This window comes from Pavona decussata, unplaced genomic scaffold (assembly GCF_977016875.1).
Source record: "Pavona decussata unplaced genomic scaffold, jaPavDecu1.1 SCAFFOLD_272, whole genome shotgun sequence".
Classification (NCBI taxonomy): Eukaryota; Metazoa; Cnidaria; class Anthozoa; order Scleractinia; family Agariciidae; genus Pavona; species Pavona decussata.
Window position 1 is genome coordinate 338269 of NW_028145674.1, and position 16917 is coordinate 355185.

Genomic DNA, 16917 nt, shown 5'->3' on the forward strand with positions numbered 1-16917 from the left:
TAATCCATTTCTCTCCTAGCCATCCGCAGTCAAATATAACTAGTATTACTTTCTGTGCACTGGTAGGGATATTGTTAACAAAACTGGACCGGCATTATTTTAATGACTCCATCGATTGAACTCCATCGATTGAAGTATGTTTTTTAGCCATTCAAAGTTACACTAAAATAGGTGATACCGTCCCTTTAAATTTTATCGTGAACATCAGAGGCACCCCATGTTTCCATTTCGTTGGATATCTGTTTCGAAGCCCTTACTCGCTTCAGAAATTCGGAATTTTAAATTAAAATTTTAAAGAAAATCCCAAATTTTCTTCCGCAATTTGTTGGCTCAAAATTTCTTAACACTGAAAAACTAACTCCTTTTCTCTTCGGATTGACAAACATCTCGTTAAACACGCAGAAACAAAGGTCAATTGGCATTTTCGTAAAGCCAGTAACAGTTCGTGAATTCGCGAAATAGCATTCTATTTCCTAAACCTTTTTGCAGCTTAAGCATCAGAACAGATTAAACTGTATTAGCTTGCACAAATATGCCTTCAAAAGAACCACAACCTGGGAACAAAGGAAACAACACTTTCAATATGTTGCTTAAATGTTTTCGTTGAGAGGACTCTTCAAGTTCTCCTCTGTATGTTCCAGGGACAGTCGAGAACTAGGATGACAAGAATATGACGGAGGAAGAATAGATAATTCCTTTGCTCTGCTATTATTATTATTATTATTATTATTATTATTATTGTAGAGTTCTCGACTAGATGCCAAATCAGTTAAAAAGCTGCACAGGGAGAACAGCGTGAGCGTAGGAGTTAAAAAAATATAATCATAACGATAAAAAATATATAAAACTTATCTGTATCTATTCATCTACTAAAAAAAAAAAAAATAATAATAATAATAATAATAATAATAATAATAACCATTACAATTCGATCGTCTCTCAGTTCACGTATCATCATAAAAAAAAAAGTTGTCAGTTGGATGTCCGACATCAATATTTTTTTTTTTCAAAGATATGTTTTATAGATTCAATATATATTCATACTGTTATCAGTTGCCTCTTTTTTTAATTCAGCCCCACCTCTCCGATCCCAGATTATAACCAAAGCCAGGGTTTTTGTAATTATATTCCCCCGAAAGGAACAAAGGAAACCGACCTAAGTGAAAAATAAGTGAGAGCTGGGCGATCAAACTTTGAAAATACACGCAATCTCTATCTTGAGAATTTCGTTGACGTTATGGCCATCTAAAGTTCTTTGTATTCAATGCTGTACTCACAATAAGTGCGTACAAGTTACGGGTATATTGTAAAGTCCACTTTCATGTTTAGTGTCGATATTGGCACTAAAAACAGTTACACGCATTTACCGCAGGTACCTATATATATATATTTTGTTTCATGGTACTCTGCTCTTTTGCATATTATTCTACCAAAACGCTCATCCCAAAAACCAATCCGAAACATTGCATTAAAAGCTGCTGTATTTCTCTGTCAGTTTGCTTTTTCTCCGCTGTAAAAGCAAGCGGTATAAATTAATCATTCTCATACTCATTGACAATATCAGGGTGAAATATTTGGTATTTTTATATAACAGTGGGCAGTGTTTTCTTTATTGAGGTGGTGTGGGGGATGGCGATCAAATAGCAGCTCCACTCTGAAGATCACAACCCGCCCTGCTGGTACAATCATGAGCAAGATAGAAGAACAAAGACAAGGGGCCGAACGAAAGCTAACAGCTGGACAGCTGCTGAAGTTAATTGAAAATGACCTCAACCTTGCAGAGATAGAATCAGCTCGCTATCACTTTACTAGATTTTACAGAGGGAAGGCGTTCAAATCAACTAGTAAATTATTCTGTTTAAGACAGTTCGTAATCTTGCTCCGACCAGTCTAAATGGTACCTTATTCTAGCAATTTTTGGCGAGAACCAATTTTCCCTATTTTCACGATTTAAAACTGAGAATCGGAAAATTTAATTCTCGTGAAAAAAAGATTGCACAAAATTTAATACCATATCATATAACAAAACGATAAGAATTTTAAATGTTTTGAGTTAACCGGACCTTGTGGTGAATAGTTCTGAATTAAAATTGTAACTCAATCGGTCCTTGCAAAAATGTTTCCGGTCACGTTTTCGACTAGCACTCTTCCTCTGATTCACTATTTAATTTCTTCAGCTTCTAATTCGGCCAAAACCTCGTAAGTACGGTCATCAAATTTTCCATTTGTAGGCTCCTTGTAGTTAGATTAAACCAGACCTTTTTATCCTTCCAGTATGTCCTTATTCTTTGTGACAAGTGCCATCAGCTCAGGGTTTAAGAAAATAAAACACTGCCAAAATCAAGAAATTTAGTACACTTTTGATTCAACTATTTTTTTTGCATTCGCGAAAATTAGTAAGAATAAGGTATTCTTTAAAGCTACATCCAGTAACTATTCGTTCAATCTAAGAAATTCTAAATATAACCTTGTCGTCATAGGACAAGGCAAACGAAGTTTTCAAAATTGCGGTTCTGTACTCTGAAACGGCCTGCCTTTGAATGCTAATATACGGCCCACCATCAGTTCTTTTTCTATCAATTTTTATAATTTTACGCACAATTTTGTCAAGTAATCAATTTAATTACTTAAATCGTATAATTAATTTAGTTAGTTCCAAGACTCGTTGGAAGAACGTTTAAATGAACTGATGGCGTGTCTAAATAAATTTTACTGCTACTGTTATTAAGAGCCTTCAACAGTAGCGAGCGAATCAGCTGACATACAGATTGTATTTTTAAAGGATTTGTGTCTGTTTTGGCTTTCCATTCAAGATATACATTCACTTCATTGGTTTCATATTGCTTACCTTCACAAAAGTTCAACAATGTCGTGTTATATGACAACGCGTAACTTTAGTGCGACGTAATCATCACTGCGTGAATGCGTCACGAGAAAACCTCGAAAAGAAGGCAATTCCAGCTCAAAATGAACGCTTCAGCTGCAAGTCCAGTGTTAACGTCTTGCACTTCATGAATGTCAAAAGAGTGCTATGTAATTTGCTATTTGTTGAACGTTATTTAAAAACGGAAAAAAGTTCGACCCAACAGCAACGTCATGAGTCCACAATTGCTTACGCTCACTCTTTATATTGGAACGACAAGCCTTGTAAAGCTTTGAACGTAATGAATACACTAAGCCATTGCAAATGTCAACCGTAACCCTTCTAATCCAGCTTGTGTCTATTCACATCTTCGCATAATTAGCTAAGTTTCTTACGATATGAGTTAAGAGTACTAGTTAAACGTGTGAGCTTCTGAGAATCATTGTACGATTTTCTTTTGTTTTTTGTTTCATTAATTATGATATTGTGAACACGAGCATGGCCGGTAATAATTCATTCCTGATCAGCGAATAGTGTGTTGGCTTCGAACTGATAAAAGAAAACAACTTTTAACTTTTTAGTTTTCATCTTCGTTATTCCATTTTTATTAACACTTTAAGACGTGTGATTAATAGCAGCGCAGAAAACTTTTCTATAAGAAACAGAAAGTATAAAGTGGTTTGTACTTTGGCCTTAAAGGATGACTGAGTGGTACCATTATTACTGTTGTTAATGTGAAATTTCTGAAGTTGGTCATTGTCATAACATCTGTCCAGTACTACTTCAATGAAGGATTAGAAAATACATATAAATTTTGGTCCTGCTGTGAATAAAAGGAATTATTTTTGTCAGCCCTTGTTGAACACTACATTATCACCTTAACAAAATCTAGAATTTATTCTTAGTACCTTGTTTCTGACTTACATGATAGAACCTAGTTTGAGCTTTTGATATCGTGAAATGGCACCACTGACGAAAGTCCTTTTCGAATTTTCCCATCTTATCGTGGGTGTTAGTATAACATGAATAATTAAAAACATAATCATTGAATAGTGCAACTCTAGAGTTTTAATTGGCTTAGCGGCCATGATATATCAGCCATTATACCATGACCGAGAAATAGCGACTTTTAAATTTTCTGGTACGGTTGTTCTTGCAAAGCGAAATCAGTTAGATCTAGTTATTTTTCTTGGTTGTTTTTAATAAAACAATTATTCCACTCGCCCTTGTTGAGTATGATATGATTATTGCCAACGAGGTAGCGCCTCTTTAGCTATCTATCATCTCATATCCAACGCTCGCTCGTGCAATAATTGTTAATTATATGCAATACATACCTGGTGAAAAATTGTCATGGACAGGTTTCACACTAGCTAACTAGTTTTTACGTAATCCAAAACCACAAAATCTGGTAACAATTATTTAAATGGCTCAAAAAGAAAATAACATTTTCAAGCAGCGCTCATCAATTTAAACCTCTGACAATGAGGTGATCACGGTGGATCGATGTTAAACGATATTCAGAATCAAAATCAGTAGCAGTGCCATAAAAATTCATTATTTAGCCAACAAAAACAGACCTCATTCCATCGCGAAGGGTTTTGTTTCTTAGGATGTACCACAGAGGATTTAAAGCAGAGATCAGAAAAACGAATGTTAAGCCCCATGGCATCAGAACGCCGTAAAGTTTGGGGAAAAAATTCTCGATTATTATTTTATTTAAAATCAACGGCGCCAAGGAAAACAGAAGGAGCAAGATTATAATTGCCATGTCCAAAGCCACTTTCTTCTCTCGCCTAAACACCGTTGCTAACTCGCTTGGAACAGTTGCTCCTGCTATGAGGTTGTTATGACGACGAATGGCAAAGAGCATTCTTCCATGATTGACAGCTGGGACTAATATGAATGCTGTTGCGACGACGCTGGAAAATATCTTTAAACCGACGGAGGGGAACACGAACTGAACTAAACCTGTTACAAGAAACCAGCTTCCTCCGGTTAAGGCAATTGATTTGAGTGCCCCTGTTGAGATTCAAAGGAAAAATATCAGCAGCTTGATGTGATGCAATTATGTGATCTGAATATGGTCAAGGCCTACTGACCTTTCAATCCCAAAAGTTCCCATAATCAAAATCAACGGCACCCTTATCCACTTTTTTAAACTACTGGAAGAAAAACATTATCAAACAAAAAAGCGCCAAAGTTAGATTGGCCGTTTTTATACTAGAGGACGCATTATCCATCTGGGCGAGCTTGGGTAAACATTTGCTGTTCATCTGGTTATTCGTCTCTAGTATAAAGACGGGCACAAGACGCATTATCCCGTCTGGACGAACTATGTTCCGTTGTCCGTCGTTCAAAGGAACAAGGGAAGATAGTTCGTCCACACACATAATACGTCCTGCATGTGCCCGTCTTTATACCACAGACGAATAACTTTGAACGTTCTTACCAGAAATGCCACAAAACTTTATTACTGCTTCGTTTTTTTCTAAAATTTGTCTGGAAACAATATACTATGACATATTTATTGTTTGCATAATTTGATATTTCCATGGCAATCACATTTTGGTGTTATGTTGCAGCTCTCGCAGCGTCTTATTGATTCAAATTACAACGAAAAAAATTAAAAAGAAAAAAACACCTACAACAGCAGTCGCTACACTACAGATATATTCGATAGTTTTCTGAGAATTTAAGTAACGTAAAATTTAACTTGTCGGCTGTTAAAAAATTAGGTCTTAATATCCAGATCGTTTGACGTCATTATCTGATTTGGTGAACCATAAGAGAAAACAACTTTTGGACGTTCAAACAATTTCCAAATTGCTTAAGAGTTTCGATGCATCTTGTACAGCTTGGATAATCTTGAAGTTCTGGAAGGGGTGGAAGGGGGTAGATTCACCGCAGCAGTCTCAGTTCTATCATAAAGCTCTAGCAATCCTTACCTCTCAAGAAAGCGCGCAAACCAAAATTCAAGAAAATTCCAAGTGTTGCAGAACAAACAGATATATCATAAGGTACCGTTGAATAGTAATCAGAGTTTTTGCGCGTTTTAGTGAGGACGATAGACGAAAACGCATCAAAGAGTATTCATTTTCAAACGAAAACATATAAATATGGATGGGACTTAATTATTTCTTTACCCTGCTTAAAATCTACCAGATTTATATTTAATAAATTTTACCTTTACTGGTCGCTGTTGCGTGATATACAAGAGGTCTGGACAGAGCATAATGGCGATCAAAACTGATTACAGTCAGGAAGGCAAACGACCATCCACACGTTAGCATAGCAGAGACATAATAAACGTTAAATAACTTGTCTAGAAAACGGCATACTGCGTGATCACCATAAAGCATCATCAGTCGCAGAGCAACAAACAGAGGCTGAGTAGTGATTCCTGTAAGACAGTCAGTGGCGGCCAGGCTACACAGCAGGGTGTTGGACGGTCTGTGGAGTGAAGGTTTTTTGGTGATGGTCATGATGATGGCCATGTTACTAAGGAATGCAAAAATACAGGACGGAATGTTGACGGTGGTCAGGAGGGCCTCATTGATGTGAGTAGCAGAGTCATTTCTTATAGGAATTCCAAACCACTCGGGAACTCCACAAGTTCCGTTGCTTTCTTTCTTGCTCATTTTGTTCCTGTGAGAATAATATATATATATATATTTTTTTTTTTCACACAAAAAAGCTTTGACTGTAAACAAAAGTCTCTTCATCGTATATACAATTAATTGTTTTTTTTTTTTTTTTTCAAAGAATTAAGACAGTCGGGCGATACCGGAAACTAACTGAAGCGTTTTATTGAAAATACCATATTCTTCTTCTCTTTCTTCTTCTTTTTAATTAATTTTTATTCCATATTACAACACTTTCAAAGTGATACATTAAGTTACATTGAGTATTACGCCTATAATCAGTCCCAAAAATGTGGGATTAATTAGTGATGCAGCGGTAGGGCTGAAAGACAATTAACCAATTCAGATGCTGCAAAATTGTTCAATTTGTTATTCTTAGTGCAAATTTTTTTTTCTGTCTCAAAAAATCTTGAAACCTTACTTTACTGGGGATTATTTTATTCCTTCTGTAATCCCATAGGAGTAATTTTCCAATAATAAATAAATAATTGGGTAGGTAGTTTCCTACGCAGACGCTAATCGGGCTCGTCAATGTATTAGCAGCATGGAAAAAAGGCAGAACAAAAACCCTCAAATTTAAGTGATTTTAAGAGCCACCAGGGCGTCTCACATCGCAATGCTCTACAGCTGATAATGGTCCGTTAATTTTGTCGTGACATTATCAATAATCAAGGGATAATCTGATGGCTTCTAGCGATGTATCCATGGAAACGTCCAACGCGACAAAAGGTTGGCTCCATATCCGCAGCGCTCTCAAGACAGATTAGACAACCCTTCAGATTAATCAAACACGTTGTATAGGAAATCAATTGGTGTGTGAGTCGTCAGAGTGAAACAATTGATTTCCATATGGAATTGTCCTGATTTACGGTCAAAATCGTTTCACAAGTGTTCAAAGAATTGTACCGATAACTTTAGAGAAAGTTTTTGTGCTGGCATCAGCAACGTGTCCAGGGTACTGTTGAAAGAGGGCAGGTGAATATCAATTGAAAGGTGATGTATTAAAATATCAATCTGGTTTACAGCCACAAAAACAAAATACTCGCGAAAATTAGAAAGAGTAACCCTTTAAAGCTATATCCAGTAACTATTCGTACAATCTAAGAAATTCTAATTAGTATAATTACTCAGGTGATTATGGAGATTCTGTTGATCTGATTGGTCGAAGATTGCGTCATATCCTGCTATAATCACCTCGCGCGAGGTGATTATAGGGGGAGCACTAACTTTCAAAATGGCCGCTTAGCTATTTGTTGACATTTCTGAAAAAGAAGTAAATAGGATGAAAGAAAATGAAATTTTGAACGGCACTAAAGATGCAGCTAAGTCCGAGGTGATACTTTTCGAAGGCATGAGATGAAGATTTTGCTAATTGTAATAAAAAAAACCCTGATAAATTGCATTTTGTCGATCTCGATCACTTAAAATGAAGACAACAAAATTAAGTTAAATTCGAGCAAGATTTTCTTTATTAACAGAATGATTTCACAAACAAAACGAGTTTAAGACAGAATTTGAAAGCATGGAAGTAAACAAGATGAATAAATTTCTCTGCAAGTTTTACGTTTTATGTTTTACGTTAATCTGAAAACTATTTTGTTGTCGGTTCGAGCGGCTCTCGACCACCATCTAAAGTCACCACCTCGCAACAAAATATTTTCATCTGCCACAACCGTGTACTTGTTTAGTGAAGCTAACAAATGACTTAATTCCTACCTGAAGCAGCTTATCTCCGAGGGCAATTTATAAACGTCCGTTAACCGGCGAAGCCATCATGTCAACAAGAAATTGTGCAATAAAATGCTATCGCTAACACTTGTGATCCCGGCTCGAGTTTTACACCAAACAGCCTGGTTAATCTCCATCTATTTTGGTAAACGAGTCGGAGAAACCCAACATTCACTCACAAAAGTCAGTTGTTCGTCTCAATGAAACGGCAGTTAAAGAATACTGACATTCTGCTTGAGGCCGTGTGCAGTTTATCGATTGCGCATGTGATTTCGATTGAGCATGTGATCGGCAGACTGCGCGTCTCTGTTCATTGACGCGTGACGACTTGAAACAAACAAACAAAATCGACATTTTCGGACGGTACTTGTTTTTCTCTGATAATCACCTGAGTAATTATACTAAAACAATCATCGCCTCAGGCTTGGCGAGAATTCGTTTACTTTGCGGTCAAAATCTGTCAACGAGACAATTTTCCTAGTGCGACCCTAACTTTTATGGTTTGGAAATTCTTTGGAAATCGGCAAAAACATCAAAGGGGCCGTAGTGCTTGGGTGAGGCAGGTAGATTTCGGAAAACTCGGGCTTAACAATAGGAATCACAGCGAAAACTATCATCACTTGTCACTGGACAGCAAACAGAAAATATGCAATAAAATTAAACAGCGCGCAAGATCTGCTTAGGTTCTTTCTTTATCATGGACGGACGTGGATTTTATAATTATTACAATTCACCACAGTTCCCCGTTTTCTTGGTGGCAGTGCAGAGCATTCGCAATATATGTATTCTCAGGGCCAAAGTTTTAGTCCTGAAGAGGCAACTATTGAGAGCCCTTCGCAGAATTCCTCTGTATCGTCATCTCCGGAGCTCGTCGAACTCAGCGGACCAAGTTTGTCGTCTTCTTCTGCTGAGGAAAGATGGGTGTACACTCGCTGGTCGAACGACGAAGAAACAATGTTGCTAAGATTATGGGCCGAAAATTTTGACCGTAGATTTTTTGAGTTATATGCAAAGTGTCATCACTGACATCTTTTTTTCACCTAGTGCGACACTGATAGTTGAAAGGAAAAGCCGCACACTTAGTAATGTAAATGAAAGGGTTTTTGTAATTATATTCCCCAGAAAAGAACAAAGGAAACGACCTTAGTGAAGAATAAGTAATACCTGGGCGATCAAACTTTGAAAATACACGCAATCTCTATCTTGAGAATTTCGTTGACATTGTGGCCATCTAAAGTTCTTTGTATTCAATGCTGCATTCACAATGAGTGCGTACAAGTTACAGGTTTATTGTAAAGTCCACTTTCATGTTTAGTGTAGATATTGGCACTAAAAGCAGTTACACGCATTTACCGCAGGTACCTATATATATATTTTTTTATGACAATCTGCTCTTTTGCATATTATTCTACCAAAACGCTCATCTCAAAAACCAATCCGAAACATTGCATTAAAAGCTGCTGTATTTCTCTGTCAGTTTGCTCTTTCCCTTCTGTAAAACCAAGTTGTATAAATTAATCATTCTTATGCTCATTGACAATATCAGGGTGAAATATTTGGTATTTTTATATAACAGTGGGCAGTGTTTTCTTTATTGAGGTGGTCTGGGGGATGGCGATCAAACAGCGGCTCCACTCTGAAGATCACAACCCGCCCTGCTGGTACAATCGTGAGCAAGAAAGAAGAACGAAGACACAAAGACAAGGGGCCGAACGAAAGCTAACAGCTGGACAGCTGCTGAAGATAAGTTGAAAATGACCCCAACTTGCAGAGACAGAATCAGCTCGCTGTCACTTAACTCGATTTTACAGAGGGAAGGCGTTCAAATCAACTAGTAAATTATTCTTTTTAAGACACCTCGTAATCTTGCTCCGACCAGTCTAAAATTCTAGCTAATTTTGGCGAGAACCAATTTTCGCTATTTTCACGATTTAAAACTGAGAATCGAGAAATTTCATTCTCGTGAAAAAAGATTGCACAAAATTTAATACCATATCATATAACAAAACGATAAGAATTTTAAATGTTTTGAGTTAACCGGACCTTGTGGTGAATAGTTCTGAATTAAAATTGTAACTCAGTCGGTGATTGCAAAAATGTTTCCGGTCACGTTTTCGACTAGTACTCTTCCTCTGATTCACTATTTAATTTCTTCAGCTTCTAATTCGGCCAAAACCTCGTAAGTACGGTCATCAAATTTTCCATTTGTAGGCTCCTTGTAGTTAGATTAAACCAGACCCTTTGTATCCTTCCAGTATGTCCTTATTCTTTGTGACAAGTGCCATCAGCTCAGGGTTTAAGAAAACAAAACACTGCCAAAATCAAGAAATTTAGTACACTTGTGACTTAATTTTTTTTGCATTGGCGAAAATTAGTAAGAATAAAGTATTCTTTAAAGCTACATCCAGTAACTATTTGTACAATTTAAGAAATTCTAAATATAACCTTTTATAACCTAGACCTAGCACAGGACAAGGCAAATTGCGGTTCTGTACTCTGAAACGGCCTGCCTTTGAATGCTAATATACGGCCCACCATTAGCTCTTTTTCTATTAATTTTTATAATTTTACGCACAATTTTGTCAAGTAATCAATTTAATCACGTTAGGTTTCTCTTAAATCATATAATTAATTTAGTTAGTTCCAAGACTCGATGGAAGAACATTTAAATGAACTGATGGCGTGTCTAAATAGATTTTACCGCTACTATTATTTAGAGCCTTCAACAGTAGCAAGCGAATCAGCTGACATACAGATTGTATTTTTTAAGGATTTGTGTCTGTTTTGGCTTTCCATTCAAGATATACATTCACGTCCAGTCCAGTCTAATTATTGGTTTCATATTGCCTACCTTCACAAAAGTTCAACAATGTCGTGTTATATGACAACGCGTAACTTTGGTGCGACGTAATCATTACTGCGTGAATGCGTAACGAGAAAACCTCGGTAAGACGGCAATTCCAGCTCAAAATGAACGCTTCAGCTGCAAGTCCAATTTTAAGGCATTGCACTTTATCAATGTCAAAAAAAGTGCTATGTCATTGGCTATTTGTTGAAAGTTATATAAAAACGGAAAAAAGGTCGACCCAACAGCAACATCATGAATGCACAATTGCTAAAGTTCATTCTTTATATTGGAACGACAAGTCTTGTAAAGCTTCGAACAGAATGAATACACTCAGACTTTGCAAATGTCAACCGTAGCCCTTCTAATCCAGCTGGTGTCTATTCACATCCTGTCATAATTAGCTGAGTTTCGTACGATATGAGTTAAGAGTACTACTTAAACTTGTGAGCTTCTGAGAATCATTGTCGATTTTCTTTTGTTTTTTGTTTCATTAATTATGATATTGTGTACACGAGCATGGCCGGTAATAATTCATTCCTGATCAGCGAATGGTGTATTGGCTTTGAATTGATAACAGAAAACAACTTTTAAGTTTTCAGTTTTCATCTCAGTTATTCCATTTTGATTAACACTTTAAGGCGCGTGTTTGATAGCAGCAAACAAAACTATTCTCTAAAAGAGACAGAGACTGTAAAGTGGTTTATACCCTGGGCTTAAAGGATCGATAAAGGATGATTGAGTGGTACCATTATTACTGTTATTAATTTGAAATTTCTGAAGTTGGTCATTGTAATAACATCTGTCGAGCTACTTTTATGAAGGGTTAGAAAAGACAAATAAGTTTTGGTCCCGCTATGAATAAAAGAAATTATTTTTGTCAGCCCTTGTTAAACACTACGTTGTAACATAATAACCTTGACAAAAACTAGAATGTATTCTTAGGACCTTGTTTCTGACTTACATCGTAGAACCTACTTTGAGCTACTGATATCGTGGAATGGCAGCACTGACTAACGTGCTTTTCGAATTTTCTCATCTAATCGTGGGTGTTGGTATAACATGAATAATAAAAAAAACATGATTATTCGATAATGCAATTCCAGAGTTTTGATCGGCTTAGCGGCCAAGGTATATCAGCCATTATACCATTCCCGAGAAATAGCGACCGTTAAATTTTCTGGTATGGTTGTTCTTGCAGCAAAATCAGTTAGATCTAGTTATTTTTCTTGGTTGTTTTTAATAAAACAATTTAAAACACTCCCCCTTGATGGGTATGATACGATTAAAGCCAACGAGGTAGCGCCTCTTTGGCTGTCTGTCATCTCATACCCAACGCACGCTCGAGGAATAATTTTTAATTAAATGCAATGCATACCTGGTAACAAATTGTTATGGACATGCTTCCAACTCGCTTACTAGCTTTTGCATAATCTAAAACCACAAAATCTAGTAACAATAATTTAAATGGCTCAAAAAGAGAATAACATTTTCAGGCAGTTCTGGCGTTCTGACAACGTGGTGATCACGGTGGATCGATGTCAGGCGATATTCAGAATCAAAATCAGTGGCAGTGCCATAAAAATTCATTATTTAGCCAACAAAAACAGACCTCATCCCATCGCGAAGCGTTTTGTTTCTTATGATGTACAACAGAGGATTTAAAGCAGAGATCAGAAAAACCGATGTTGAGCCCCATGGTTTCAGAATGCCGTAAAGTTTGGGGAAAAAGTTCTCGATTATTATTTTATTTAAAATCAACGGCGCCAAGGAAAACAGAAGGAGCAAGATTAGAATTGCCATGTCTAAAGCCACTTTCTTTTCTCGCCTAAACATCGCTGATAACTCGCTTGAAACAGCTGCTCCTACTATGAGGTTGTTATGACGACGAATGGCAAAGAGCATTCTTCCATGATTGACAGCTGGGACTATTATGAAGGCTGTTGCGACGACGCTGGAAAATATCTTTCCACCGAAGGAGGGGAACACATACTGCACTAAAACTGTTACAAGAAACCAGCTTCCTCCGGTTAAGGCAATTGATTTGAGTGCCCCTGTTGAGATTCAAAGGAAAAATATCAGCAGCTTAATGTGATGCAATTATGTGATCTGACTATGGTCAAGGCCTACTGACCTTTCAATACCTAAAGTTCCATAATCAAAATCAAAGAAACCCTTATTCACTTTTTTTTGAACTACTGGTAGTATAACATTAACAAACAAAAAAGCCCCAATTAAAATAAGTGTAGTTAGGTTGCTCGTTTTTATACTAGGGGACGCTTTATCCGTCTGGACGAACTTAGGCAAACATTTGTTGTTCGTCTGGTTATTTGTCTCTGGTATGAAGACGGGCACAAGACGCATTATCCGTCTGGAGGAACTATGTTCCGTTGTGCGTCGTTCAGATGAACAACGAACAACGGAAGATAGTTCGTCCACACGCATAATGCGTCTTGTGCCCGTCTTTATACTACAGACGAATAACCATACAACAAATCTTTTTCCAAGGTCGTCCAGACGGATAATGCGTCCTTTAGTACAAAAACGGCAGTTGAATTGTGAAGAATTGTGAATTGGATTGTGTGTTTCGTTAACAGGGAAAAAATTTTATTTAAAACCTCTTTTTTTATTTGGAACCAAAGAGAAATGTCGTTAATAGAGCAAAATAAGGCCAGCCCAAGATCGTCGGAAAGCCGACAGCAGATTGTAAATTCGATCATCGGTTCCCGCAAATTTTAAAAGTTTTCAAAAATTAATCTAAAGAATCCGATCGGATCAAAGTGTTAGCGCACACAAATATCAATTTTAAAGACCAGAAAACGATCCTGAAAACGTTAAACGGCATTTGAAGTTTTTTTTTTTTTTTTAATCTTCAAATTATCCTCGTTGGGAGCCTCCGATGGAAAGCACTCGGGAAGAGCTGCAAACTGAATGGTCACATCGTGGATTTCGTGCAAACGATAAAACATTGGAACGGCACAATTCAAGATAAGGCTAGACTGCTATAGTGTAGCAAGAAACCTTTACCCTCTTCGTTATAACCCTATGCAGCCTGGGAAGGGGCTGAGAGTGCCCACGATGACTTTGAACGTTCTTGCAAAAATGCCAGAAAACATTATTACTGCTTCGTTTTTCTAAAATTTGTATCGAAACAATATGCTATGGCACATTTATTGTTCGCATGATTTTATATTTCCGTGGCAACCACATTTTGGTGTTATGTTGCAGCTCCCGTAGCGTCTTACTGACTCAAATTACAACAAACAAACCCTAAAAGAAAAAACAGCTGATAGCAATAGCTACAACAGCAGTCGCTACACTACAGATATTTTCGACAGTTTTCTGAGAATTTAAGAAATCGGAAAATTAAAGATGGTGGCTGTTCAAACATAATGACGTAATTTCCACGTCGTTTGACGTCATTATATTATTTGGTGAACCTCAAGAGAAACAACTTTTGGACGTTCAAACAGTTTCCAAATTACATTGTTAAAGCTCAAGAGTTCCGATCCATATTGTATAGCTTGTATTATCTTGAAGATTTGGAAGGGTAGGGCGGGGTAGATTCACAACAACAACAACAACAACACCAATACTTTATTGTTTTTGTTGTTGTTGTTGTTGTTGTTGTTGTTGTTGTGGTTGTTGTTGTTGTTGTGAATCTACCCCGCACTACAGCAGTGTCTACTTTTGAAACTCTTTTCGAAATTCTCCATTTCCATCGGCGTTTTCGCGTTTAAGTGTGGACAATAGGCGACGCATCAAGGATTATGCGTTTTCAATCGAAAACATATAAGTATGGATAGGACCTAATTACTTCTTTACCGTCACCACCAAATTTATATTTTTTTTTAACAAATGTTACCTTTGTTGGTTGCTGTTGCGTGATATACAAGAGGTCTGGACAGAGCATAATGGCGATCAAAACTAATTACAGTCAGAAATGTCAACGACCATCCACACGTTAGCATAGCAGAGACATAATAGACGTTAAATAACTTATCTAGAAAACGGCATACTGCGTGATCACCATAAAGCATCATAAATCGCAGAGCAACAAACAGTGGCTGAGTGGTGATTCCTGTAAGACAGTCAGTGGCGGCCAGGCTACACAGCAGGGTGTTGGACGGTCTGTGGAGTGAAGGTTTTTTGATGATGGTCATTATGATGGCCAGGTTACTAAGGAATGCAAAAATACAGGATGGAATGTTGACAGTGGCCAGGAGGGCCTCATTGATGTAAGTAGCAGAGTCATTTCTTATAGGAATTCCAAACCACTCAGGAATTCCACAAGTTCCGTTGCTTTCTTTCTTGCTCATTTTGTTCCTGTGAGAATAATATATATTTTTTTTGAGACAAAATGCTTTAACTGAAAAACAAAAGTCTCTTCATGGTATATACAATTTATTGTTTACTATTTCAAAGAATTAAGACAGTCGGGCGATGCCGGAAACAAACTGAAGCGTTTTATTGGAAATACCATATTCTTCTTCTCTTTCGTGTTCTTTTTTCTAATTAATTTTCATTCCATATTACAACACTTTCAAAGTGATACACTAAGTTACATCGACTATTACGCCCATTATTACACCCATTTTGAAATCACTGGTGATCCTTGCAATCTGATTGGCTCTCAAAAATTGCACCATTTTTTGCTCTCAATCGTGTCCTTTCTTTAGCCCGTCAAAATGGAAATGAAGTAACAAAAATAGAATATTAATATTGACAACGATACTCTGTGATTTCGAAATAGGTGAAATAAAGTGATGATTGAACTTTGTGTCGTGCAATTTTGGTCTGAAATCATACTTGTGATTTCAAATCAAACTCGCGCTGCGCGCTCGTTCGATTTTGAAATCACGTGTATGATTTAAGACCAAATTGCACTCCACTCAGTTCAATTACCATTATTAATTACTCCCAAAAATGTGAGATTAATTAGTGGTGCAGCGGTAGGGCTGAAAGACAATTAACCAACCCAGATGCTGCAAAAAAAGTTCAATTTGTAATTCTTAGTTCATATTATTTTTTCTGTCCCAAATTTAATATTCACCTTTGCTTGAAAATCTACTTTACTGGGGATTATTTTTTCCTTCTTTAAACCCATAGGTGTGATTTTCCAAAACTAAATAAGTAGTTGAGTGAGTAGTTTCCTACGCAGATGCTCGTCAAGCATTCATTCCTCCCCCATGTGGAGCAAGAATGAATGCGTGACGAGCCCAAAGAGCGTTTGCGTAGGAGGCTATTGAGTAAGGAGCATTCTGAAGAGAGCACCGAACAGCACATCCCGCAGGCTAAATCGAACGCGCCGTTTGTCTAAGTAGAAGTACGATTCAAAACCAATCCAAAGTGTTTCGAATGAGGACAATAAAACATGAGATGGTGCAAATGTAAGGCTCCATGAACACTTTTCATCTTCTATGAAGCCATAATTTAGCGTTAGTTCATATAATGAAGTTTAAAAATTTATATTGAAAAGCTTTTGTAAGAGGTTAAAAGTACTGCTCAAATGCAACTTTGTGTGGTAGATTATAGCCATACGCTTAATAATTTGATCTTTTGAAATGCATTATTAGAGAATTTTGCTGTAGTGCTCACTAAGAGTAAGTAATAGTCTTTCGATCTCTTTTTAATTACATCCAAATGTGACATTCTTTTCATAAAGACTAGCTTTGCTCTTTATTCTTGTTTCCTGGCTGTTACAAATTATGTAACGCCAGTCCTTTTCCACCGAGAACGCCGCCTGAAATTCTAACAAGTGAATTTAAATTCCTTATAAAACTGAGAAATGAATAAAAAATCTTTGATGTTTTAATTAGAACTAAATAGCAAGAGAC

General features: G+C 36.9%; 3 protein-coding genes across 3 annotated transcripts in view; all 3 read right to left on the reverse strand.

Moving 5' to 3' along the window:
• LOC146455572 (adenosine receptor A2b-like) overlaps positions 1–8526 on the reverse strand; it is a 36102-nt gene extending 27576 nt beyond the window's left edge. Inside the window, exon 1 of the mRNA XM_085094112.1 lies at positions 8224–8526. The gene's annotated coding sequence lies outside the window, so the exon portion shown is untranslated. The remainder of the gene's footprint in view (positions 1–8223) is intronic.
• LOC146455574 (trace amine-associated receptor 5-like) lies at positions 3483–11291 on the reverse strand. Its single transcript, XM_085094115.1, has 3 exons — positions 11087–11291; positions 6051–6511; positions 3483–4885 (listed from the first exon to the last, which is right to left on the reverse strand). The coding sequence occupies exons 2-3, from the start codon at positions 6502–6504 to the stop codon at positions 4425–4427; spliced, it is 915 nt and encodes a 304-aa protein (XP_084950241.1). The 5' UTR covers positions 6505–6511; positions 11087–11291; the 3' UTR covers positions 3483–4424.
• A 1382-nt stretch (positions 11292–12673) lies between these two features.
• LOC146455575 (trace amine-associated receptor 5-like) lies at positions 12674–15399 on the reverse strand. The gene is made up of 2 exons (XM_085094069.1): positions 14946–15399; positions 12674–13134 (listed from the first exon to the last, which is right to left on the reverse strand). Exons 1-2 carry the CDS (start codon positions 15397–15399, stop codon positions 12674–12676), a joined length of 915 nt encoding a protein of 304 aa, XP_084950195.1.
• Positions 15400–16917: the final 1518 nt, after the last annotated feature.

What these genes read in the sequence shown, in the direction of transcription:
- LOC146455575 (XM_085094069.1), bottom strand. Translation starts at nt 15,399, where the DNA reads ATGAGCAAGAAAGAAAGCAACGGAACTTGTGGAATTCCTGAGTGGTTT. An exon ending in CGCAACAGCAACCAACAAAG is followed by an intron (nt 13,135 to 14,945) that starts GTAACATTTGTT and finishes GAATCTCAACAG; the next exon opens with GGGCACTCAAATCAATTGCC.
- LOC146455574 (XM_085094115.1), bottom strand. Translation starts at nt 6,504, where the DNA reads ATGAGCAAGAAAGAAAGCAACGGAACTTGTGGAGTTCCCGAGTGGTTT. An exon ending in CGCAACAGCGACCAGTAAAG is followed by an intron (nt 4,886 to 6,050) that starts GTAAAATTTATT and finishes GAATCTCAACAG; the next exon opens with GGGCACTCAAATCAATTGCC.